Source organism: Chiloscyllium plagiosum, chromosome 36 (assembly GCF_004010195.1).
Source record: "Chiloscyllium plagiosum isolate BGI_BamShark_2017 chromosome 36, ASM401019v2, whole genome shotgun sequence".
NCBI lineage: Eukaryota > Metazoa > Chordata > Chondrichthyes > Orectolobiformes > Hemiscylliidae > Chiloscyllium > Chiloscyllium plagiosum.
This window is the reverse complement of record NC_057745.1, coordinates 859,089-886,192: the sequence shown is the minus strand read 5'-3', so window position 1 is coordinate 886,192 and position 27,104 is coordinate 859,089. Positions and strand designations below refer to the sequence as shown.

General features: G+C 41.9%; 1 protein-coding gene across 4 annotated transcripts in view; it reads right to left on the bottom strand.

Annotated features, from left to right (window-relative positions):
* The window catches only part of blm (BLM RecQ like helicase), a 57,624-nt gene that overhangs the window by 29,422 nt on the left and 1,098 nt on the right, over nt 1-27,104 (bottom strand). For 3 of the 4 annotated variants that reach the window (XM_043677103.1, XM_043677102.1, XM_043677105.1), the window contains exons 2-7: nt 25,658-25,756; nt 23,271-24,013; nt 13,977-14,148; nt 10,418-10,536; nt 8,894-9,026; nt 2,417-3,210 (exon numbers count right to left, since the gene is read on the bottom strand). In XM_043677103.1, coding sequence (XP_043533038.1) covers nt 2,417-3,210; nt 8,894-9,026; nt 10,418-10,536; nt 13,977-14,148; nt 23,271-24,013; nt 25,658-25,755 — 2,059 coding nt within the window. In that variant the 5' untranslated portion in view covers nt 25,756. Of the gene's footprint in view, nt 1-2,416; nt 3,211-8,893; nt 9,027-10,417; nt 10,537-13,976; nt 14,149-14,341; nt 15,049-23,270; nt 24,014-25,657; nt 25,757-27,104 lie in introns of those variants that run through there. The other variant, XM_043677106.1, reaches the window with a different exon arrangement.

The window sequence follows — 27,104 nt, the reverse complement described above, 5'->3', positions numbered from 1 at the left end:
ACACAATGAGCATCCCCAACAGAATATAACTATTTTCCCTTGACATTCAATGATATCACCATTGCTGAATCCCCCATTGTCAACATTTTGGGGGTTACCAATGGACCGGAAACTGATCTGGACCAACCAGTTAAATACTGTGGCTCCATCAGTAGGTCAGAGGCTGAGAATTCTATGGTAAGTAACTTACGTCCTGACTCCACAAAACCATCCACCACCTGCAATGCACAAACCAGGACGTAATGCAATGCAATCTGTACGAATGCAGCTTCTAATTACACTCCAAAAACTCACAATATCCAGGACAAAGCAGCCTGCTTATTGGCACCCCATTTACAACCTTCAACATTCCTTCCACCAACGATGTACCACGGCAGCATTGTGGATCAACTACAATTTGCAATGCAGCAACACACCAACCCCTTCAACAACATCTGCCGAACCCACAACCTCCATCAGCCAGAAGGAAAAGGGCAGCAAACACAATGGGAGCATCACCACCTGGAATTTCCCTTCCAAGCCACACACCATCCTGACTTGGAAGTATATCACTGTTCCTTCCCTGTGGCTGGGTCAAATTCAGAAACTTCCTTTCCTACAGCACTGTGGACTGAAGCAGTTCAATAATTGGTGGTCCAACTAGCGAAGTTGGCATTCCAGCAACAAATATTAAAAGGAATGGACTGTGCATGTTGAATAATGTGAAGTCACGTATTTTGAGAAGACAACATAAAGGCCTTTCTGGTATCACCTAAACGGTATGATTTTGAGAAATCCTCACCAGTGGTACAGTAAGTGCATAAAGTAGTTAAACATTTCAATATTAAGATGATCACAGAATACAAAGTCATGCGAGATTTTTAAAAATCACTGGTTAGGCCTCAAGCTGGAATATTTTGCGTGCCACACCTCAGGAAGGACGGCAACACTTTGGAAATGGGACAGCTGAGACTTTAGGACACAGTTTCTGTGAGTCTTTAGCAGCCATACTACAGAAGGGACAACACAGAATAAACAGCAGATACTGCTTCACAGAATCAGGGTAACATAGGCAGCACAGGTCCTTGACTACAGAAAAGTGTGAATTAAAAGAAGAAAGAAAATTACATTTTAAAATCAGTTCTGTAGGTGTAAGTGGACATTACTGGAGATAAATAAGGAGATGACTTGCTTTTTTTTTCAAAAATGGAATTCAATTTAATGCTGTAATGTCCATAGGAATTCAACATGAACATGGATCACAGTCATGATCCAATTCTATTATTAGACTAGAAGTCAGGGCATTTTTTTTTCAATCCTAATTCAGAACACTGAGGCCATTTACAGGGCCTCTACCACAGATTCAGTCAGGGTGATGGATTCCACACAGGCTGTATACCAAACCTGGAATCTTTATGCAATATTCCAGTAAACAAAACAATCCACCATAGGTCTCTGAACAGACTGATGGGTAAAGGTGCCAAATGATATATTCCAGAGATCCATAGATATTAGGTTCAATCCCTGGTCTCTGCCTAATTAGCTGATCCTTGACAGTCCCTGCCACTGGCTCGAAGCCTTTGTGCTACACATGGAAGAAATCAGTCAGGATTCTACAATCCGTTCATCTCTGGTGCAGAGCACAACAAAGCAAAATGGTTCTGTTAGTGACAGAGATAAGTCAGAGAACATATTCAAACTCTTCCACTAACATCCAGTTCAAAAATACAGAAATAAACATCTGGTAATAGTGAGCATGATGCTATCAGATCGTTATACAAACAACTAAACTAGTTCAGCAATGTCCCTTTGGTGAAGGCAATCTGCCCATTCTGGACTCTGCAATTCAGACTCTTACTAGACATGTTTGACAATTGTTACATCAAATTCAGAATACCAATGTCTCAGCAGAGTGGCCATGGGCTGGACAATAGGTTGCTAGCAGTGCCCATATTCAAAGGAAGTGAGAGCTCATGGTGAGTGGTGAAGGATTGGAATCAGCTGTGGAGCATATGGCTGTAACAGCAAAGGGACAGTTAATAACTGAAGGCCTGGGCACACCAAGTCTGAAACGTAAAAACGTCAATTGCGCTGCTGGAAAAGCACAGCAGGTCAGGCAGCATCCGAGGAGCAGGAGAATCAATGTTTCGGGCATGAGCCTTCATTATTCCTCAAGAAGGGCTTATGTCCGAAAGGTCAATTCTCCTGCTCCTTGGATGCTGCCTGACCTGCTGTGCTTTTCCAGCACCACACTCTCGACTCTGATCTCCAGCATCTGCAGTCTTCATTTTCTCCTCCCTGAAATCTAATAACATCAAGTCTTGGGTACATCAAGTCTGAAATGTAATAACTGATTAGTTAACCAGGTATGTATTTAAACAAGGTCATTGTTCTATTATAAACCCTAAAGACAACTTAAAACTGGAACACTAGTTACCTGAGAAGCCCTGCAGTGCTTGGGATTTTTTGATGCTAGCAGTTGCAGAGGGACGAGATGTGTGCTCACTGCCATCTTGAGCTGGAGTCTTTCTCCAGGCCGTTTTAGTTCCTCCCTCTCGGATTGGCTGAATTGCTCCATGCGATGTGTTTCCTGCAGGTTGACTTGGTGAATTCAGAAAACATTCTGGAACTTCCTCTACATCTAAATCATCAATGTCAAAGTTATCAATATCAATGTCATCAAACATCAAATCCTCTTCAGCCATGCAGCTCCTACTGTTTTCAATGAACCGCTTCTGATCAGCAGCAGTATGCATTCTTGCAGCAGATACATGTGTGGATTTGTCCAAGTCATTTCTGCTTGCAGCATCAGAGGATCCATACGAGATGCAATTGAGTGAGGAATACTTAGACTGAGGTGGGGTGGCCTTGTTCCCTCCAGTTGAGAGGTCTAGCTTTCTTTGGAAACATGACTTACTGAGCAAGCTCTTGCAATTGTCAGATGTTGCACTCTTCTTCCCCGTATGTGCAGAGGTTTGATCCACTGCAAAGAAGTCTTCAGTACTGAAAACATTATCTCTAGGCATACCTGTGGTTTTCAAGGAAGATTTCTTGAAAGTAAATGTTTTGGGAGAACCTGGTTCCTGGGATGAATTAACAGAGATAGGTGAAGTAACACGATCTGTAGAAATATTACTCACTGCACTGCTCTGCTTGGATAATGTGACAGCTGTTGAAATACCTCCATTTAATGTGCTCTGTGCTTCATTCTGATCAGCCAAAAGTTTTCTTCTGAAAACAAAAATAAGAATTGTTACTCCCTTCCATCATACTTCTGTAGGTGAGCTGCGAAGCAGTAACGGTCTGTGTGTAAGGCAAACAGTTGTCAAATATAGTACTGCACAGCTCTTGACTATTCTATAGACACAAAACACAGGTAATAAATAGAACTTCTGCCTTTTTCTGTTCTACCACTGGAGGGAGATCCAGTCACAGAACAGTTCCAGTGGCAGTAAAATAAAATACACAACTGCAGATTTTCAAATTGGAAACCAAAAAAAGTGCTGGAGAAACTCAACAGATTTGGCATCACCTATGGAGAGAAGAGTTAACGTTTCAAGTTCAGTGATTCTTCATCAGAATAAAAGGAACAGGGAAATTATGGTATTTATGTCGGTGGGTTTGTTTTTGCGGGGGGGGTTGTTGAGTGCCAAGACAGAAAACAAAAAGCAGACAAAGGGATTGTTGATGATTTGTCAGAATATAGGAGATCTGGAGCTGCGAATCTGTGAAAGAGACAGCACGATCGTTTTTCAGATCTCCTTTCTGTCTGTACAAATAACCAAGTGTCCATATGACTGCCATTTCCTACTTTGAAACTTTCGTCTGAGGCCTGCTGCAGTAGTTCAGTGAAGCTCAACTCCATTGAGAGGAACAATACCTCATTTTCTGCCTAGGTGTGAAATAGCCCTCAGGACTCAACATTGTGTTTAACAATTTCAGAGTGTGAACATCTTTCTCCGTGTGCATAACCCACTCTGTATGGGTTACTCCCAGCTCAGTCAACCCATTTTCAACGGTTCAAACCAACCATTCAGTACTCAGCTCCAAGTTTATCGTCTGCAATCCTTTTGTCTACTTCTCCCTTTCTTCCCCCTCTCTGGGCACCTCACCACCTATTCAACTTATCCCTTCTCCTCCTTTCCACCAGCATAAATACCACTTTCCCACCTGTTTTGACTGACTGGCAGAAGGCAGAGAGTAAGGATTAAGAGATCTTTGTCAGGTAGACAGTGACGAGCAGAGTTTCACAGGGGTCCATGTTGGGATCACAACTTTAGACATTAGACATTAGACATTAATGATCTGGACAAAGGAACTGAAGGCATGGTTGTTAAATCTGCAGGTAGTGACAGGTAGTGTTGAGGTAGCAGGGAGGCTGGAGGAGGACTTGGGCAGGTTAGGAGAGTGGGCAAAGAAGTAGGAGATGGAATACAATAGAGGAAAGTGAGAGATTATGCACTTTGATGGGAAGAATAGAAGCGTAGACTATTTTCCAAATAGGGAAAGACTTTGGAAATTTGAAACACAAAAGGACTTAGGAATGTTAGTTCAGGATTCTCTTAAGGTTAACATGTCATTTCAGTTGGCAGTTAAGAATGTTAGCATTTATTTCAAGACAGTTAGAATACAAGAGCAGGGATGTAGGGCTGAGGGTACAGAAGGCTCTGGTCAGACCACATATGGACTATTGTGAACAGTTTTGGGCCCCGTATGTAAGAATTCAATTCTGGTTTCCCGACTACAGGAAAGATGTTATGAAACATGAAGGATTCAGAAAAGACTTATAAGTATGTTGCCTTGGTTGGAGGGTTTGAGCTATAGGGAGAGGCTGAATAGGCTGGGGCTATTTTCCTGGAGGGTCAGAGGCTGAGGGACGACCTTAAAGAAGTTAATAAAATCATGTGGGGCATTGTTACGATAAATACCTAAGATCCTTTCCCCAGGGTAGGGAATCAAAAACTAGAGGGCATAGGTTTAAGGTCAGAGGGGAAGATTTAAAAGGGACCTAAGGGGCAACATTTTCATGCAGTGGGTTGTGCGTATATGGAATAGGCTGCCAGAGGAAGTAGTGGAGGCTGGTAAAATTACAACATTTAAAAGGCATCTGGATGGGTATGTTAATAGAACGGGTTTACAGGGATATGGGTCAAATGCTGGCAAATGGGACTAGACCAATTTCAGACATCTGGTCGGCATAGACATGTTGGACCAAAGGGTCTGTTTCTATGCTGTACACCGCTAAGGTTCTGCTGGTGTTGGAGGAGATCAGAGGAGGTTTAGAAAAAATGATCCTGGGGATGAATGGCCTGTCATATGAGGAACAATTGATGACTCTGGGTCTGAACTCGATGCAATTTAGAAGGATGAGGAGGTATCTAATTGAAACTTAAAGCATACTGAGAGGCCTGGATATAGAGGGCGTGGCAAAGGCCTTTCCAGTAGTAGGAGAGACAAGGACCCAAAGGCAGAACCTCAGAATGAAGGAACAACTCTTCAGAATGAAAATGAGGAGGAATTTCTTCAGCCTGAGGGCAGATGATCTGTGGAACTCATTGCTGCAGAGGGCTGAACTGGCTAAGTTGTCATTGTTTTTGCATTCGATTATATACTCCAATGCCCATATTTTGAGTCAATCATAGAGATGTACAGCATTCGGTCTAACCCATCCATGCCAACCAGATATGCCAACCCAATCTAGTCCCACCTGCCAGCACCCTGCTCATATCCCTCAAAACCGCTCCTATTCATATACCCATCCAGATGCCTTTTAAATGTTGAAATTGTACTAACCTCCACCACTTCCTCTGGCAGCTCATTCCATACACGCATCACTTTGTGTGAAAAAGTTGCCCCTTAGGTCTCTTTTAGATCTTTCCCCTCTCACCCTAAACCTATGCCCTCTACTTCTGGACTCCCTCACCCCAGGGATGGACCTTGACTATTCATCATATCCATGCCCCTCACAATTTTATAAACCTCTAAAGTCACCTCTCAGCCTCTGATGCTCCAGGGAAAACAGCCCCAGCCTATTCAACCTCTCCCTACAGCTCAAATCCTCCAACCCTGGCAACATCCTTGCAAGGGTTTAGAAAAGATTTACAAGTTTCACAACATCCTTCCGATAGGAGGGAGACCAGAATTGCATGCAATAGTCCAACAGTGGCCTAACCAATGTCCTGTACAGCCGCAACATGACCTCCCAACTCATGCACTCAATAGGAGAAAGTGAGGTCTGCAGATGCTGGAGATCAGAGCTGAAAATGTGTTGCTGGAAAAGCGCAGCAGGTCAGGCAGCATCCAGGGAACAGGAGAATCGACGCCTCGGGCACAAGCCGATCCTGAAGAGGGGCTTCCTGAAGAGGGGCTTGTGCCCGAGGCATCGATTCTCCTGTTCCCTGGATGCTGCCTGACCTGCTGCGCTTTTCCAGCAACACATTTTCAGCTCCTGCACTCAATACTCTGACCAATAAAAGAAAGCATACCAAATGCCTTCTTCACTATCCTATCTACCTGTGACTCCACTTTCAAGGAGCTATGAACCTACACTCCAAGGTCTCTTTGTTCAGCAACTCTGCCTAGTACCTTTCCATTAAGTGTATAAGTCCTGCTAATATTTGCTTTATCAAAACGCAGCACCTCGCATTTATCTAAATTAAACTCCAACTGCCACTTCTCAGCCCATTGACCCATCTGGTTCAGATGCTGTTGTAATCTGAGGTAACCTTCAACAATGTCCATTCACCTCCAATTTTGGTGTCATCTGCAAACTTACTAACTATACCTCTTATGCTCGCATCCAAATCATTTATGTAAATGACAAAAAGTAGAGGGCCCAGCACCGATCCTTGTGGTACTCCACTGATCACAGGCCTCCAGTCTGAAAAACAACCCTCCACCACCACCCTCTGTCTTCTATCTTCCACCTTCCAGCCAGTTCTATATCCAAATGGCTAGTTCTCCCTGTATTCCATGAGATCTAACCTTGCTAACCAGTTTTCCATGGGGAACCTTGTTAAACGCTTGGATCACGTCTATCACTCAGCCCTCATCAATCCTCTTTGTTACTTCTTCAAAAAACTCAATCAAGTTTGAGACATGATTTCCCACGCACAAAACTATGTTGACTATCCCAAATCAGTCCTTGCCTTTCCAAATACATGTACATCCTGTCCCTCAGAATTCCCTCCCAACAACTTGCCCACCACCGAGGTCAGGATCACTGGTCTATAGTTCCCTGGCTTGTCTTTACCGCCCTTCTTAAACAGTGGCACCACGTTTGCCAACCTCCAGTCTTCCTGCACCTCACCTGTGACTATTGATGATACAAATATCTCAGCAAGGGGCCCAGCAATCACTTCCCCAGCTTCCCACAGAGTTCTAGGGTACACCTGATCAGGTCCTAGAGATTTACCCACTTTTATGCGTTTCAAGACATCCAGCACTTTCTCCTCTGTAATATGCACATTTTTCAAGATGTCACCATCTACTTCCCTACAATCTATATCTTCCATGTTCTTTTCCACAGCATATACTGATGCAAAATACTCGTTCAGTATCTCCCCATCCCTGTGGCTCCACACAAAGGCCTCCTTGCTGATCCTTGAGGGGCCCTATTCTCTCCCTAGACACTCTTTTGTCCTTAATGTATTTGTAAAAACCCTTTGGATTCTCCGTAACTCAATTTGCCAAAGCTATCTCATGTCCCCTTTTGCCTTCCTGATTTCCCTCTCAAGTATACTCCTACTGCCTTTATACTCTTCTAAGGATTCACTCGATCTATCCTGTCTATGCTTCCTTCTTTTTCTTAACCAAACCCTCAATTTCTTTAGTTATCCAGCATTCCCTATACCTACCAGCCTTTCCTTTCACCCTGACAGGAATGTACTGTCTCTGGTCTCTCGTTATCTCATTTCTGAAGGCTTCCCATTTTCGAGCCATGTCTTTACCTGCAAACATCTGCTGCTGCTCGCCAAAACTAAAGTTCTAAATGTTTCATTTTATAATAGCAGTTATTAACAATGTGCATTTGTGTAGCACCTTTACGGTCATAAGGTGATTCACAGGAGCATTAGCTAGAAATTGACAAATCAGCAAAGGAGATATTGGAATAAATGATCAAAGATTTGATCAAAGAAGTAGCAGTTTGCAGTGAAGTATGTGGTATTGAGACTGAGAGGCACAGGGAGAACATCCCAAAGCACAAACATCTAAAAGTCCAACCACCAATTATGGAACAAAGGAAATTGGAATCTGAAACCTGCCAGAAAAAAGAAATGCAAAGATTTTGGAGGGTTGTAAGACCGGTAACATTTACAGAGATAACAAATGTGACTGTATATTTGTATTTTACTGTTTGCAGGTGATAGATATTAACTGGGGAATTAATTTGAGCCCCTGTAAATAAACATAGAGAGAAACTTTAGGTTGTTATGTTAATCATACCTCCAGTGCAGACGGGATCTTAATCTGAACTTTCTAGCTCAGATTGGGGAACACTACCACTGCGTCATGAACCTAGGAGTATACACTTGCAATGGCGAACTCTGTACATAAATATCCAGTGGGTAAAGATTGGCTCCAGTTCTAATATTCACTAATTGGCTTTTTAGAGCAAAACAAAAAGGGATGAGTATATGGAGATTTGAAAAACAGAATGAGAATTTTAAAATCAAGACATTTTGTAGGCCAGTGGACAGATGGAAGATGGCCATTCAGGGGTTTGTGCAAGTCCACAAAAGGAGGAGAGTTTTGAATGATTTGAAGTTTATGGAGGTGCAATATGGGAAGCTGGCCATGAATGGAACAGTTGAGCGCTGGAAATAACTAAGGAACATATCTTTAATTATCTCAATGGACTGGTTCAAAGATTCATGAATAGACTGGAAGCTCCTGACTGAGAACTAACACTTACCTGAGCTCTCTCTGCTGAAGCAGTTGACTTGCACAGGACAGATGCTGCAGTTCACTCACAGGAATCTGTTCAACCAAGCTACAGATATTTTCCATTACTTGAATCAATTGGTTGCTGTAGCCCACCGGTGTGTCTGTTTCATTTCAAAACGTATAACATTGGTGCCTTAAATATACACAAATTCTCAAGTTTCAATATCCAAACATTCAGCCAACGCATCTGAAATCTGTCACCAAGAAATATTTTGAGACCCAGCTGATCAAACATTAAACAACACAATGTAACTACCAGGAATGCAAAATGGGCAACTATATGGCAAAACTCTACATTTCAACCTATCAGGCTACTTCTCAGGATTCATGTCAAACCTGCTCTCACACGGAGTAAACAAGGCAAATGACATAGGCCCATTTAAGGAGAAGCTTGCAAATACAGGGGGGAAAGGAATATGGAAAGGGTTTGTCAATAGGGTGAGATGAGGAGGGGAGGAGGTTCATATCAACCAGTTAGGCTGATTGGCCTGTCTGCATGCTGTAAATACCATGTTATTTTCTGGCTAAAGCAGTTTCTCCTGATTTTCTTATTGGATCTAATAATCTTACTCGCTGATATCCTGTGACAATGAGCTTTGGAGTCAAAAGTAGGTGAAGTTTTATAGCAATATAAATGGTAGGTGAGAAACAGGGTGCGGAGGCTTAGTGCTGTCCCCATTTTAAAACCTTTAGTTTTACATTTCCATTACAAATTTCTGCGTTGAGATCTGGAATGGGAATTGCCATTTAACTGGTAACCCTGTAATTGCATCCTCCCTCTGATGGCAGTTCCTATTACAAAGGGCATTGGACACAGGAATTCATTTTAAAAAGTTAATAAAGACATTTGTAAGTAAAATCTTAGAATGTTTACAGACAGAGGCCATTGTATCTCCACAAGAACAACTCCTCTAGTACCATCCCCTTGCTCTTTTCCTGTAGTCATTCAAACTGTTATCTTCAGATAAATATTCAGTCCCATTTTGAAATTGACAATACACTTGCCTCCATCAACACTTGGACAAGCATCTCAGACCCTAATGGCCCACCCCATGAAAAGGCTTTTCCTCAGGATGCCACTGTTTCTCTGCCAATATCAAACTGAGATTCTTGACCTTTCAGGCAATAGAACATAGAACATAGATCAATTTTGGCCTTATTGTGCCAACCTTTTATTCTACTCTGAGATCAGACTAAGGTACACACCCTTCATTGTACCATCATCCACGTGCCTATCCCAAGAGACACTTAAATGGTTTTCTCAATCGACTCTGTCCAGATTGCTCATAATTTTGAGCAACTCTCTCAAATCTCCTCTCAATCAAGTCTTCTTTAAAGAGAATAAACCTAGCTTGGTCAATCTATTCTTTCATGCTGTGGTACTTTATGCCTTGAGTTATGAAGCCCAGAATAGCGTAAGCCTTTTTAAGCACTTTCTCAACTACAAAAGGACAGAGTCTCAACAAGCTCAACCTTGGGTTACTAACATTACCTTTATCTCTCGCATTATCTGATGTACACATTGGTTCTTCGCTGTGTTTGTTTTCTTCTGGCCGTGAACAAGCCAAAGAGATAGATCTTTCTTTGGATCGCACAGTCTCTGCTGAGTCACTGTGGACAGAGATTTTATCAATTAACGATTATAATGAAGAATACAACTGTCCAGAAACTCTCAAGTTTTCCTCGCTCTATAATCATCCATTTTCAAAAATCAGCACCCGCAAAGTAATAACTACTAAATTTAATGCTTACACTAGGTCCCCAGATATCCAGCAAACTTGGGGGGATTTTGACAATGATTGTGAACCAGTTAAGAGGTCAACGGGGACAAAGAACGGGGACAATCATTTTTTGTGCCACTAATGTCCATTTATGGATCTGTGAAAAGTTGGTCCTAACTCAACCTGCCAACAGGTTGACTCCACATTACTTAAGTGGGATGAGGAATCAGAGGGTTTATTACCTATCTCTATCAACTCTATCAACAAATACATCGAGTTCGACCCCATCTACCACCCCCTGAGAAAAAGAATAGGAAATGAGATCACGACAGGAATTGACATCACCAACCCAAAGAAACCCAAACATATAAATAGAAAGCAGGAATCATGAACAGTGCTTCACTTGGAGGCCCACTGAAGATGTTACCTAGTAGGGTGACGAAAAGTCTGGAAATGAACTTTCAAGCTCAGTGAGCAAACCTACATCCAGAACCTCAACCTGAGCTACAAGTCTTCTCAAAATTTGCTAAGTTTGTTATCTGCCACCATTAAGGGCAGTGCCAAGTGGACAGGTACCATCAACTTATAGTCCTCAAACATGGTGCTACAGTGTTCATTTTTAAAAAAGAACATTTGCAACTTTTCAAATCTACTCCATCAGTAACTCCCCACATTTCAATATCAGTAACTGTGACCTCCATTCCATAACCTTACACACTGGAATTTAGTCTCCAAATCCATACAGCACCTGCTTCACCTTACAACTACTCTCCTTAATAGGAATCAGGGTTGATAATCTGCTCCCCATATTTCTGAGAAGGGCCCTGAGATTTTTCACTGCATCCAAGGCATTCTATAAATGGCTGACACAACTGTTCTTTGCTTCATTGCAGATGGAAAAGGCTTAAAAAAGGAACAATATCTAGCTTGAGATCAGCATCCTACTTCTCAGGAAGTGCTGTGCATCCTGTTTGTGTAGTTATTTCGCAGATTCTTGCACTGTGTACTACAGTACTATACTATAGATACCAGAAGACCTCAAGTTTCAATATCTGGTCTGTCATCTGTTCTTAAGTGGAATAGAAAAGAATAAACATTTTTCTCTGTACTACTGGGGCTAGGATTTTTTGCTGCTGTTATTCCCAATCCAGTGTACATGAGGTCACAGAGGACAAAGTGGGTTCAACTTTAGTGCCCTCTGCAGTTATATAGCTGAGCAAATACTCAGGACAAATTTCATGTATAAAGAATGGGTACTTGGGTGATGTATGAAAAAGCTGAGGCACTGGTCTGTGTCTCAGTGACAGGAGCTGGTACCCTCAGAAAACAACAGATCGAGATACTGTTTCAAAACCAGAAGTTGAAGATATGGTTGATGTTGTAGAAGTACTGAGCACGAGGGTGTCAGCAAATTACATTAACTTGCACAATGCATCTTTCAGGATCTGGCGGGGATACACCACAGCAGCATTTGCCAGTTGTTCAAATCTCTCATCAGGACTTCAGGCTCTAACTTTAACCAACACTCCAGTGCCTGATCTTACTTAGCTACAATTTGAGACCTTGCAACCCATCCTGCCATTCAACATGACCATGGCCAAGCTCCTATTTTGCAAGGAGTGTCTGACCCATTTCTTGCACCTTTTCCCCTCCCTCCCAGAACCAACTCTGGTTCCTCTTGACCTGACTTTCCCAGTTTTCGCATTCAAAGAATCATCCTCCGCCACATTCAACAGAATGCCACAATTAAACACATCTTCCACTGCTTAAGTCATTCTGTAGGAATCATTCCACTTATGACACCCTAGTGCACTCTTAACATTTTCTCACACCCAGGACACCATCCCATATAATTGCAGATATAAAATCTGCCCTTTTACTTCTTCCTTCTTCATTGTCCAGAGCCCCAAAACTCCAAGGTGAAGCAGCAATTTACTCGTACTTCTCTCAATCTAGTCTATTGTAATCACTGTGAACATTGCTGTCTCCTCTACAGTGGTGAGGCCAACTGCAGATGGGTGACTGCTTTGCAGAACACCTTTGCTCTGTAAGAACAACCCTGACCTTCTGGTTGCATGTGCTTCCAATACACTTACATGTTCCCATACTAACATTTCCACCCTAGGCCTGCTGCAGTGTTCGAACAAAGCCCGTTACAAGCTGGCAGAACAGTATCTCATTTGCCACCTAGGCACTTTACAGCCTTCAGGAGTCAACACTGAGTTTGACAACTTCAGACAGTGAACATTGTCCTATACTTGATTCTATCCATTTCCTTTCCACCCAGTGTCTTATATCCATGGTTTGTTCTCAGCAAAGCCAACCTATATTTGACTATTCACACCTGTCATTAACACCTAGTTTGTATCAAACACATTTCTTTACTAATAGCACTCCCTTTGTCTTTTGCTCTGTACACCCTCACCATCTGTTCCACTCGCTCCTCCTCCCACTTTAAACAACATTTTCCAAATCTATTCCGTTCCAAAAAGTCGTCACAGACTCAAAATATTAACTGTTTCTTGCACCACAGATTTTGCTACACCTGCTGAGTTTCTCCAACATTTTGTTTTTATTTCAGATCTCCAGCTTCCAATCAGGTGAATACAAGTCACATCAGGTTCAGAAAGTGAAATAAAGAGATATAGTAGATTGGATAAGAGAAAATGGTGATAGAAAGAAAGAAAAACAAGAAAAAAAATTTATAATCTCTTAGAACAATTCACTAGCTACACGAATGAGATTGCATGGTTTAAACTGTTCCCACACTGAGTCAAAGTAGTTGCTAAAGTTTCAGGAATATAAATATTTACTCTGTTACGTACTATCCTAAATTTAAATTTAAAAATCACACAACACCAGATTATAGTCCAGCAGGTTTAATTGGAAGCACACTAGCTTTCGGAGCGACACTTTGTACACCCCAGTCCAACACTGGCATCTCCAATCATGACTAAATTTAAATGGTTAGTTTAATAGGTAATTAATACACAAATTCTAGTAAATGTTTTGAAACTTTAGGAGAAGCTGAGGGAGAGCTGCTATTTGTACAAGGCTATTGGTGGAGCCCCTCAAATTGTCCACCAACTTGTGGTGATTCGAGTTCACTGGGTTTCCCTTCCTCACCGCAAGCTGATGAGTGATTTATACAGTAACAATAACAAAGATCATTAAACTCTGTCACTTTGGCAGCAAATTCTAGTTTAAAATGTTATATTCTGTAACTGAGGAAAGTCACTCGGTTAGCAGAGTCAGAATAACATACGAGCCACTGAATGCCTCTTCACTCACATACTTTACTAGAAATACAATTGCTTATAAAGGGCAAACCTGAGACATTTTATGAACGATGGCAGAGAAATCTGATCACTTTCAGGGGATGGCGGAATACAATCAGACTCATAACCCTCATTCTCCAGGTCTCTGGATTGTGAGCAAGCTGTGAGGATGGTATCCAGCTGCGGCTGGCTGCTTAGGAGCCTGTCAGCATCTGTTAGGTCAACTAAACAAATCACAGAAGAATAATTAATATGTAAGTACAGCAAGCAATTAGAAGGATGAACAGTAATCTTTATCACCAGGGAATTGGTACTAGAACAAGAACACCTTGCTGCCATTGTAATGGACTTTGTTGAGACCATATCTGGAATACTGTGTATAATTTGATTTTCTTTGTCAAGGAATGGTGTACTTGCCTTTAGAAGGGATAACACAAAAGTTCATTAAGTTTTGGACAAGGGAGCTTTACTACAAGGACAGATTGTATGGAATGGGCCTATATTCTTCAAGATTAGCAAGAATGAGAAATGATCTCATTGAAATCGATAGGACTTTGAGCGGCTTTGACAGGATAGAAGCAGGAAGGCAATTTCTCCACGGTCATAACGGGGTCGGCCATTTAAGACAGAGCTGAGAAGGAATTTCTTCACTCAGTAAAATCATGGAGGTCTGCAAAACAGGAAAAAAAAATCACTTTGGCTCATCGAGTCTACGTTGGACAACAACAACCACCTGTGATGATACTATGACTTTAAGTTGTGCATTTTGTCCTTTTTTTTTTAAAAGGAGAAAGATTGAGACAGAGGTAACGAGCAGTCTGCTTCAAAACCAATAAAGTAAGCAGCTTGTGAGGCCTTGGGTTTCTTTTTAAACTGGAATAGAAGCAGCCTGAATGGGTGGGAGGCAAGCTCCCATGAATCAGGATTTTTACTATTAGCTTTTCAGTAGCGGTTGCTGCTGAGGTCTTGAAGCTGCGAAAGCTGTTCTTCCTCTCTCTGGTACAGCTAAAAGCTGGGGTTCTCTTCCTGCTGCTAGAACTGCATGTGAGACAATCTATTTTTCTTAATTTGCCTTTGCCAAGGGTGTGTTTATGAAACGTTACCATATTAGAACAGTTGCGGTTTAATAATTAAATAATCTATTATTCTGTTAAGTTTTTCAATAGTTAAGTTATTCTAATTTCTTTGTTCTTTTGTTGTCTTTCAACTATAGTATATGAATAAAGTATGTTTTGCTTCAAGACTGTAGTTTGACTAAGCGAATTGCATCCAGAATGCAACACTTGCCTTTAAAATAAGAAAATGTTGTGTTCTAAGCTATTTTCTTAATGTTTTGAAGGGGTTTGGTCTGGGGCACAACTCACCTAACTATTCTAATATTTCCAGCACTTATTATTAATGTTTGGAATTCTTCTTTGCAGAGGGGCATGGGCACTCAGTCATTGCATATATTCTTGATTGAGATTACTCGATATTTGGGGAGTTAAGGGATAGCAGGATAGAGCAGAAAAGTGGATTTCAGTTCAAAACTCATCTAGAATCTCAGTGAATGATGGAGTAGGCTCAGAAAACTGTATGGTCTACTCCTAGTTCTTATGTTACAACTGATAAACACAATTTAATAGCAACATGTCTACAAAAAGCTACTTTTTAAATAAGTATTTTTATTGAAAACCTTTTAAAATCTTGTACAAAACATTTATATACAAAAGGAAAAGAATAACACCATCGAGACAGAAAAAAGGCAGTATAATAAAGCCATAACACAGTAACATTGTTAATGAATGACTTACTCTTCTACCAGAACAAACATGTCAAGTTAACTTAAACTAAACTACAAACATATTCAATACATACTAAGTTCAAATAATTTAAATAATAGCTCACTACTTTATTTGATCTCACTCATCACACCTCCACGGAGGCTTCCATCCGTGGGAGCACCACCAACAGTACCTGTATTCTTTATCCCCCAGCCTCCTCCTCTCATGGCCCCACAGGCACCCATACTGATTCCCACGGCCCTAATTAATATTGCTGATAAATTAGTATCAATATAATTTAAAAAGGGCCGCCACATCTTATAAACTGTTCCGTTTGTGGTGTACCATATTTGTGAGGTAGTCTTGGGGGAGATGCTCCATCACCAGCCTAAGCTACCCCCATAAGACCTGGTGGTCTTTCTGACGTCTAATTCGCTAGAATGTTCTTCCTCACACAGTGGGTAAGAATGTTACACAATCTCTTCCCATGTTCCCCCAGAGAGGGCAAATTTGACAACCCCAAAAGAAATACCAGATCCACATTAACTTCAATTCCCAGGATGTCCTTTAGCTCCCTTACTACAGCACTCCAGTATCTCTGGATCTTACAACAGGACCAGTAGCAGTGCGTAAGAGTACCGATACTGTTACACTGGGGACACCCTGACAACACTCCTCTCTGGAACTTAGCTAGCCTCTCTGGCACCATATGAGCCCTGTGTAAGATCTTCAATTGCGTGGCCTGCGCTCTGTTACATACTGAGATTTTCCTTACATTCCTCCAGATGTCTTCCCATCCCTCCGATGAAATATCCTTTCCTAACTCTCAATTCCATGTCCTACACCGTCCTTCCATGTCCCCAGGGCGCGACCTTTTTGTAAATGATATAAAGTACTGAGTGAAAGAGCACCCGTACTCCAGACTATTCTTTTCTCCACGTCTGATTTGTAACACTGGACCAGGAGCGTGGTCTTCCTCTGTATATAGTCCCTTATCTGGAAGTATTGGAAAATAGACAATCCATATTTCTGACTTAACTGACTAAATGACATCAGAACCTCCCCCTCGAATAAATCTCCCAGACAGAAGATTCCCTTATTCTCCCATGCCCTAAAGCCGGAGTCCATTACTCCAGGTTTTAATCCTTGGGCTCCCACCAACGGGGTAAATGGCAAAATCTTAGACCAATTGCCCTTGTCTTGCCTAATTATCCTCCAGGCTTATATGGTATTTAAAATAATCGGACATTTACACTGCTCTGTCACGGATTTCATCTTGTCCATGAATAATTAATTAATTAAAGGACATCTCAACTGCGAGGCTTCAATATCAAGCCAAATCGATTCCGAATTCCCCCGTACCAAGTCACCAGCGTATGTTAACAGAGCACTTCTTTGGTATTTCTTCAACTCTGAAAGCTCCACCCCTCCCTCACCCTGCAAAAGCTGCAATTTAATTAATTTGATTAGAGGACTACTACGGCACCAAATAAAGGCCCCTAGCCAACCACTGAGCTTCCGTAACACTCATCTGGGTAGCAACAATGGGAGCATTCTCATGGGGTACAACAGCTGGGGAAGTACATTCATCTTAATCAGGGCTATTTGGCCCAACCATGATAATAGTAGTCCCTCCCACCGCTGCAAATCCTGTTTTATCCTCTCCAGTAGTTGTACATAATTAGCTTTATAAAGCTGGTGGAAGGAAGGGGTAATAAAAATTCCCAAATACAAAAAAATTTCTGGCGACCATCTAAACGGGAATTGCATTCCATCCTCCAGATTAGGCACCTCCACTAAACCCCCCACCGGCATGGCTTCCAATATTGTAAAATTGATCCTGGAACCCGAGAAACCACCGTATGAATTAACTGTTTGGATCAGTCAAGGGACAGACTTCTCCGGATTGGCCAAAACCAAAAGGATGTTGTCGGCATACAGGGTGATCTTATGTTCCCCCATTCCCTTTGGCCCTATTATTTCAGGATCCCTCCTGATAGTTTCGGCTAACGGCTCAATTGGCAAGGTAAATAACATCGGTGATAAAGGACACCCCTGTCAACTACCTCTTCTAATATTAAAGTTATTTGACTTAGTACAGTTTGTAACGACTGATGCCTTAGGATCATTATACAGTAATGGCACCCATCGAGCAAAGGATCACCCCCAACTCAAAGCGCTCTCCGACATCAAATAGATACAGCCATTCTATCCGATCAAATGCCTTTTCTGCATCTAGGGAGACCACCAACCCCGGAATCAGTCTTTGCTGGCATACCTGCACTATGTTCAGTGCTGTCCTGATATTGTTGGAGGAGCTACGGCCCTTAACAAAACCTGTCTGGTCTTCTTTTATAATATGGGGAAAGACCTTCTCCAACCAGAGCCAGTATCTTGGATAAAATTTTGATATCTATATTCAACAGTAAAATTGGTCTTTATGTAGCATATTCTTCGGGGTCCTTCCATTTCTTTAAAATGAGGGAGATATTAGCCTCCCAGAGAGAAGGCTGCAGATAGTCCTGTGTATAAGAATAGTTGTACATCCCCAGAAATGACTCCACTAACATGATTATGAATTCCTTATAGAGCTCAGTTGGGAATCCATCTGGCCCCGGCACTTTGCCACGATGGAGGTGCCTTATTGCTTCCTGCACTTCCTGAACCGTTATAGGCGCATCCAAAAGGGAAGTCTAGATTAGATTGGTGCTGGAAAAGCACAGCAGGCCAGGCAGCATTTGAGCAGCAGAAAAAAACATGTTTCGGGCAAAAGCCCTTAATCAGGAATGGCTTCCTGATTTCAGGTTTCCTGATGAAGGGCTTTTGCCCGAAACGTTGATTTTCCTGCTCCTCGGTTGCTGCCTGACCTGCTGTGCTTTTCCAGCACCACTCTAATTTTGACTCTGATCTCCAGCATCTGCAGTACTCACTTTTACCACATTCAAAAGGGAAGCCTGCTCCATATTTATACTGGGGAGGTCTAGATTTTCAAAAAAAGAACTGCATTCCCCTTGTACCATGTTCACCCTCTTCCGGCCTGCAAAGCATTCCCTTAACCTAACACTGACCTTCAATACACAGGTAATCATACCAGCCTTCTCCCTAATAGACGTAATAGATTGGGAAGTTTTTTTTCCCTCCTACTCAAATAAGCCAGATATCTATCAGGCTTATCTCCAAATTCAACCAATCTTTGTTTGGTAAAGGAGACCTCTTTTTGAGTCACTTATGTGTGCATTGAGTCGAGAGCAGCCCAGAGAGCTGTGACCCGCTGCAGCTTAACCAGTGACAGCTACCTTTTCTCAGCTACCTTCAGCCAGGCCTCCAACATCCATTGCTGCTCCCCCCTCTGCCTACTTCTAGTCATCTAATATGAAATGATCAGGCCTCGTAAATATGCCTTAGTGGCCTCCCAAAGCATTGCCAGATTACTAGCCATACCTGAATTAATATCCCAAAAGGCCCTGAAATTTCTTGTAATATATTCAACAAATTTGCTATCCCCTAACAAAAATGGGCCCAAACACGAGCGACATGCATCCATTCCATTACCCTTGATTTTAACATCTAAATACACTGGCGCATGATCCGAAACAGCTATACTCCCAATTTTGCACACCAATGTTCTGTCCAAATAGTCGGTTGGCCTAAAAAACATGTCAATTCGCTTGTGTGGGTTGGAACAGAATGTGAAGACTCTTCCATTAGGGTGGAGGTACCTCCACACATCCACTAGTGCCAACTCATCGCACATGTTCACCAACTGTTTAGACTGCGCAGGCGTACCTGCCAGGCCCTTTGGCACCTGTCAACCTCTGGATCTATAAGGCAATTAAAATCCCCTCCTATAATCATGTGGCAAATCCCAAGATTCATTAATTTAGCCACTGCATTAATTAGAAATTTAAGAGGGTGCACTGGGGGACAATATACATTTAAAACGCCATACTCTTCTCCATGTATTAGGGCTTTAAGAACATTGAACCGTCCATGTTCATCCTTAATCTGCTCCATTACCTGGAAAGGGAGGTTCCTTCTTATCAATATAGCCATTCCTCTTAGAGATGAAGGATGAGAAAAATACCCTGTAATAACCCCCCCTGCTGCAGTTTCAGATATTCCTTATCAGTTAGATGCATCTCCTGCAGCAGGGTAATGTCCACCCTTTACTTCCTTAGGCTTGATAAGACCTTCTTTCTTTCAATGGGGGAATGGCTCCCTGTTACATTCCAGGTGCATCACCTGAACAAATCACTAGCCTTGGTCATCTCGGGCAGCTATGGCTTCCCAGGAGGAGGGAACTTATCGGAGGTGTGATGAGTTATAAGGATATTAACTCTATGAGATCTAAAAACTATTCCTACAACTATTCAAAAACAACCACTTTAAAAACTACTACAACTAAAAAACATTTTAACTGAAGCTAACACTCAAATAAAACCAAATTCACTCAAGATCTCCCCCCCTGACCATAGGGGCACCCCTCCCAATCCTTACTACCATCTTAACTCCCTCTAGCTAAGGTCGCGCCCTAGCCCCAGGCAGTTCGCAGATGAGGAAAACCTGTTATTTACATTCTGAAAGTTAACAATGGATGCCCATTCCCTCCCCCCCACTCATCTTAACCACAAATATAGCCACCCCCAATACAAAATCAAAAGGGCAGCTGGAGAAAAAAGGAGCCCTAGATAATACCTGACCGACATTTAAAATAATTCCAATTTTACAACAAAACTGTACATATAAAGCCAATAACCACAAAATAAAGAAAGGGGGAAGAGGGAAGATTAAAAAGGAGGTAATATAAAAAAAGGAACCCCCAAACCATTGTCCGCAGTGATCCCCCTCCCTCCCTGGCTTAGGTCCTTCATTTCAAAGACTTCACAAAGTCCTTCGCCTTTTCTGTGGAGTCAAAGTTATACATTGTCCCCCCCCATGGGCAAAACACTGCATGGCCGGGTACCTCAAGGAGTATTCAATGTTCAGGTCCCCTAATTCTTTCTTGACATCATCAAATGTCCTTCACTTCTTAATTAGGCTCCTGAAAAGTCTTGAAAAAAACATTATCTTTGAGCCTTTATACATTAAAGCTTGTGTTTCAACTATTAACTGTTTCCCTCTATATTACAGGAGCTACACTAGGACCATGCGGGGGCGCAGGTCTGGCCCGCACCTGCGCATTGCAATCTGGTGGGTCCAACCCCAACTCCAACTACTTCAGGAGCCACCCCTGCAAAAAGCCAACGAGGTCATCACTTTCCTCGCGCTCCGGGAGACCCGTGATCCATACGTTTTTCCTTTTATTTTTATTTTCCAGGTCGTCAACTTGATCCTGAAGGACCTGAACCAGATCTTCCAAGGTTCAGATTCTTCCTCCCCAGACCTCTGCTATAGCCTCCAATGCCGCAGTCCTCTCTCCATTGCCTCCAATATTTGTTCCAGCAGTTGGATTTCCTGCTCATGCTTTTCTGGCATGGCAGATAGTGGCTCAACTGCTGCTTGAATCCACTTTTGGAGTTAACTCCGAAAGTAAATGCTGCCGTGCTGCTGGATCCAAAGAGGCTGTCCCAGGAATTTGAACACTGGCTGCAGGCACCCCCCCATGCAGTAGGGGAGCGCCCTGTCTGCAGTACTCCTTTAGGCCCCTTTCCTTTATTGGGCTTCATTCCGGCCTTAAAGCTGTGCCTGATGGTTTCAGCAGCTCCAAATAGTCAGTAAGTTTAAACTAATATTTTTTTCTCCTGGAGGTGGTTGATAAGGTGGGTCGGGTAAACACCCACCTTTCCCGAGGGTATGGCACAGAGCCCAGCTCAGCAGACCATTCAGACAGCCACCATCTTGGATCTCCCCCAAAAAGCTACACTAATGTGAAATGCATTGGCTTTTTAAAGCTAGCAGCAGTTAGGCAACAACTTGCTTTTCTACAACAAAAACAATGCAGAGTGCTTCACAAGGATGTAAAAGACTAAATTTAATATCAAGTCACTAAGAATTATTAAGACATTTAATCAAAAGTTTGCTTATAGGGACGTGAAACAGATGGATTAAGGTAACCAGTTCCAGAGATAAGAATCCACATAATTGAATGGCCACCAACCGTGATTAAACTCAGGGATACTGTAGAGGCCAGGATTGGAAGAGTGCAGAAATCTTGCAGGGTTGTAGGACTGGAAGAGTTTAAGGAGAGGAGAAGCCACAATAGGATTTGAAATTACACCTGTTCATTGCTCAGGCACCAGTTTGAGTCAGCAGCCCACATTGCTAATGGGATTTAGTGTCAGGATATGGAAAGCAGAGTTTTGTATCGGTTTGAATTCAAAGGAAATGCAAGGTGGGAGGCTGAAATAGCCCACAGATCAAAGTTAAGTGGCTTCATCAAAGAAAAGAGTTTTGAGGTGAAATCTCAAGGGGTTCAGGTACATTGTTCTTTGAAAGTTGTGTTACAGTTAGACGTGGTGGTTAAGAAGGGGTTTAGCACGCTTGCCTTCATTGCTCAGACCTTCAAGTATAGGAGTTGGGACATCATGTTGAGGTCATCCAGGATATTGGTGAGGCCACTTTTGGAGTACCATGTCCAATTCTGGTCACCTTGCTATAGGAAAGATATTATTAAATTGGAGGGGGTTCAGAAAAGGGTTTGAGTTACAAGGAGAGGCTGGATAGGCTGGGACTTTTCTCACTGGAGCACAGGAGGTTCAGGGTTAACTTTATAGGTTCATTAAATCATGAGGGGCATAGATAAGGTGAATAGCAAAGGTCTTTTCCCTCGGGTGGGTGAGTGCAAAACTCGAGATATGTTTTTAAAGAGAGAGGAGAAAGATATAAAAGGGACCAAAGGGCAACTTTTTCACACAGAAGGTTGTTTGTATGTGGAATGAACTGTCAGAGGAAGTGGTAGAAGCAGATACAGTTAAAACATTTAAAAGACATTTAGACAGGTACATGAATAGGAAAGGTGAGAGGGATATGGGCCAAACACAGGCAAGTGGGACTAATTCAGTTTGGGAAACTGGGTTAGCATGGACAGGTTGGACCAAAGAATCTGCTTCTGTGCTGTATGACTCTATGAGGAAAGGAACGTGGAGATATTACGGAAGAGAATTTTAAGGAGAGGACCAAGGTAGAAACTCAGTGACCCTGAGAACAGAAATCTGTGGGACACATTTACACGGAAATCAACTACAGAAACACAGAGGCAAGGAATAAATTTTTTATCACAGTCGCTATGCCAACAACAATCCATTAGACTGAAGCTAATCTAAGTATAAATGAGTAGCAAGATTCAGCTTGACAAACATTCACATGAGACTTTCTGGTAACTACAGGCAGGGGCAATCTCTGACAAAATGTGTCCAGCTCTTCTTTAAAAACTAAATACAAAATCTCTGCATGTAAGTTGGGGAATAACAGGTTCAATTTCACAGGCAAGGGTAGCTTGTAAATATTATACACATTGGTTTAGGATTTGCAAATAAATACCCAGCCGTTTAAAGATCAGCAATTTTTACCTTGTCCTCTGAACCTCCTTGAAGCATTTATTAATTCTTGACAATTCCAAACAATAAAATAAAGACAAATCTTACTTTTCTCTTCTTCAACCTCCTTCCTGCTACTATCTGACTCATCATCACTCAAGACGATCCTTACAGCTGAAGAGGAACTCTTCCTCCTTGAAGGGAAAGATTTGATACAATCTTCATCATCACTATGGGGTAACTCCTTCTGGGAACTGCCCAGACAAATGGCAATATTGTTCACATCCTTTAACTCTGCACCAGGTTCTCTTGGAGACAGCCTGGCCGGATTATCCTTGATCTCTTCACTAGCAGCATTTTTCAAATACTGATCGCTCCCAATTTTGGGAGAAGTCAGTCCACTGGAATTTATATTCTTAAGGTTATTCGTTTTTTGCACTGTGGGCTCTGTGCTTGAAGGCAAAGTTACTTTCAATCTACTGCTTTCTTTCCATGGCGTTTCAAAATCATCCAGATCATCCCAGTCATCCAGGTTAATTACAGAGGAAAATGACTGTTCAGGGTCAAGCTTCTGAGAAACAGGACTGGTTATTGCAGCTGGCGAACTGGATAACAAAGGAAAAGCTGTCTGTGAGGTCAATTCTGACTGCTTGGTAGTATGTTTCAAAATATTATTGATTTTTGATTGTTGCTCCTTAGGTTTTGTTGAGTGTAGGTTTAATTGTGGCTTACTCACGATCACATTCTTGAAAGCATTCACATCTCTGTCCTTCAGAGCACAGGTATTGTTTAGTCCTTGGAAACTTGGTGTTCCAACAGTGCCTGGGAGAATCTTCTTAAACGTGAATGCCCTGTCAATAATGAAGTACATTCAAATGTAAATTCTATTTGGAACAGTGCTGATTTTTTGTAATATTAATTTGACGTAGACTTTAAAATGGTTAAGCAAGATATTACTTCCATTTTGCTATCCCCTCTCTTTTTAAAAGAACATTTGTTTGTAGGCTGTGGGAATTGCTGGAAAGCCAGCTTTACTGCTCATTCAGAGTTGCCCTCAAGGATCCAAACACTGCACCTTGACATTTAGCAGCATTACTAACACTCAATCCCTATCTATCAAAACTAAGAGGCTCACCATCGACCAGAAACTGAACTGGACCAGCCAAATAAATACTGTGGCTACCAATCAGCTTAGAGGCTGGGAATTTTGCACAAGTAACTCACCTCAACTTTCTAAAGTGTTTCCATTATCGAAAAGGCACAAGTCAGGAACCCATAATAGAATATTCTTCATTTTCCTGAATGAGTGAATGTACAAGAAGCTTGACACCATCCAGAACAAAGCAGTCCACCTGATTGGCATCCTACCCAACACCTTCTGCACTCACATCCACTGCTACCAATGCACAACAGCAACTGTGCGTACCACCTACAAAATGCATTGCTGCGATTTATCACAGCTCCTCTGACAACACCTTTCAATCTGTGACGGCTAACACACAGAAAGACAAAGGGCAGCAAATACACAGGAATACCACTTCCTGCAAATTCCTCTCCAAGCCACACACCATTGGGACTTGGAACTATATTATTGTTACCACAGTCATTAAATCAAACTCAGAATCACAGAAGTGTCTTAAGTTCAGGAGGCCATTCAGCTCAGCTCACCAGCACTTTCTCAAGGGCAAATAGAAATGGGCAACAATGCTGGCTTCATCAGCAATGCCATGAAAGAATAAATCATCTTTTTTTCAGAATAAAAAATAATTATCAATTCTCTATTGAAGGGTCTTATTTAATCTGCTACCACTATCTTTTAGAGCAATGTGTTCTGGATTACAACTATTCACTTTTGTTCTCTTCATGTTGTCTCTATTCTTTAGCCAATCATTGTTATGTAGTCAATCAAAATCCTGGAAGATTTTGAATATCTCCATCAAATCTCTGCTGAACCTTTTCTACTTTGAGTACAAACTCAGTTTCTCCATTGTTTCCAACAACTAAACTCCCTCATCCCTAGCCCTATTCTCCTAAATCTCCTCCTCACACTCTCTAAGGTTGTGTCACCCTTTCTAAAACATAGTACCTAGAACTATGTTGAACTATCATGGATTGAGTACCAGTTAGCTGAAAGTGGAGAATCAGGGAATGTTTCCACTGTTTGAGGCATTCTGCTGTTAAGTACAGATAAATAGAAACCTATGGTCACATTTAACAATTATGAGTTCTATAACACGAGGTTACAATAGACAAATCAGTAGAAGACAGCTCGTAAATAGGTAAGTATTTCACACAAAATGTGGAAGTGTGTTACAGCAAATATTGCTGTAAATTTAAATTTTTAGAAAGGAACATAAGAATGTTCAATCAATACACATTTTAATGTCACTTCTACTGTCAACCTAACCACAAGTGTTCACGTATCCATGTAAAACAACACATGTCCAGTACACCGTTCTGCATTAGTTCAATGCAATCAGATGTTTTATACCTACCCTTGTTTGTGCTTTCCAAGTGAAAGCTTGTTGTGGATTCCCTTCTCTGAGTGAAGATCCAGATGTTTCTGCAGGTTGTTTTGTGGTAAGCAAGTCATTCTGCAGCACAGATCAAGTTCAAATAATGGTTCAGTGTCAGATTAATTTATGATCCTTCTTTTTAAAAAAAGATATTTTACTTTCTCTTTGCACACCATCCCTCCCTGGTCAAATGCGTTCTATCACATATTTCTATTAATGTCGCAATACAGCAATCCACACAAAGTATGGTCCAAGTCAACTCCCAATCTGCTTTAAACAAAAGAAACCAAAGAACTGCAGATGTTGGCAATCAGAAACAATATCAGAGAGTGTTGGAAAAACACAGCAGGTCATACAGCATCTGTGGAGAGAAAGCAGAGTTAACAGTTCAAGTCCATTGATCTTCAGAACTGGATTCAGAAATGTTAATTCAGCTTTCTCTTCACATATGCTTTCTGAATTTGTTTCCAAGCTGTTTTGCTTTCTCTATCCGAGTGATACTTCCTCAGTTTTGTTCGCACCAAGCCTGAAGATTGTGGGTTCAAGTCTAACTCTGGAAACTTGACACTCCCAGGTTCAGTACTGAGGAACTGTCAGAGGTCCCACCTTTCAGATGAGAGGTCAGACAGATGCAAGTAAATGTAAAAACCCTTTAGTGTTAATGGAAGGGCATGGGGCCATGCCAATATACTGGCTATTATTTACCCCTCAGCTAAAATCATTCAGATAATCTGATCTTTATTATATTGCTATTCATCAGACCTCACTGTGCATATATAGCTGCTGCATTTCTTACAAAGGCTATACTTTACAAGGACTTCACTGGCTGTAAAGCTTTGGGACATTCAGAGGTCATGAAATTTTATAGTTGCTAATTGATCCTTTGCCTTCTGCCAGAAAATGAAATGGGTGGGTTGCGCTTCGGCGGGTCGGTGTGGACTTGTTGGGCAGGGCCTGTTTCCACACTGTAAGTAATCTAATCTAACCCTCAATTTCAGTTCAGAGCTGTGCAATCGCTGGTGTCCCTACCAGTCAGTGCTGCATTGGAAAGGGTCGTTAAACTAAAAGGTGACTCTTCAACTGGACTTGAAACGTTAACTCTGCTTTCTCACCACAGATGCTGCGAGAGTTATTGAGTTCTCAGAGAGAAAAAGAAATTGAGAAACTCATGTCATCTCATTAAGAGAATTTGTAATCATTGTATTGGTTCTGGCCCCTTAAGGGGATTGAAACTGATCAGTGTGGGCCCTTTAACCACTGCAAACTGTTCTCGCCTCTTTTAAAGGGTGCAGTTATCATCAAGAGCTTGCTCTGGCCCCACTAAGGGCAGAGTAATCATTGCAGAGCGTACTCAGTCACAGGGTGGCCGCAGCCCCTCCCCTCCACGCTCTCACACCCTCATCCTGCCATCCCCACGCTCTCACAC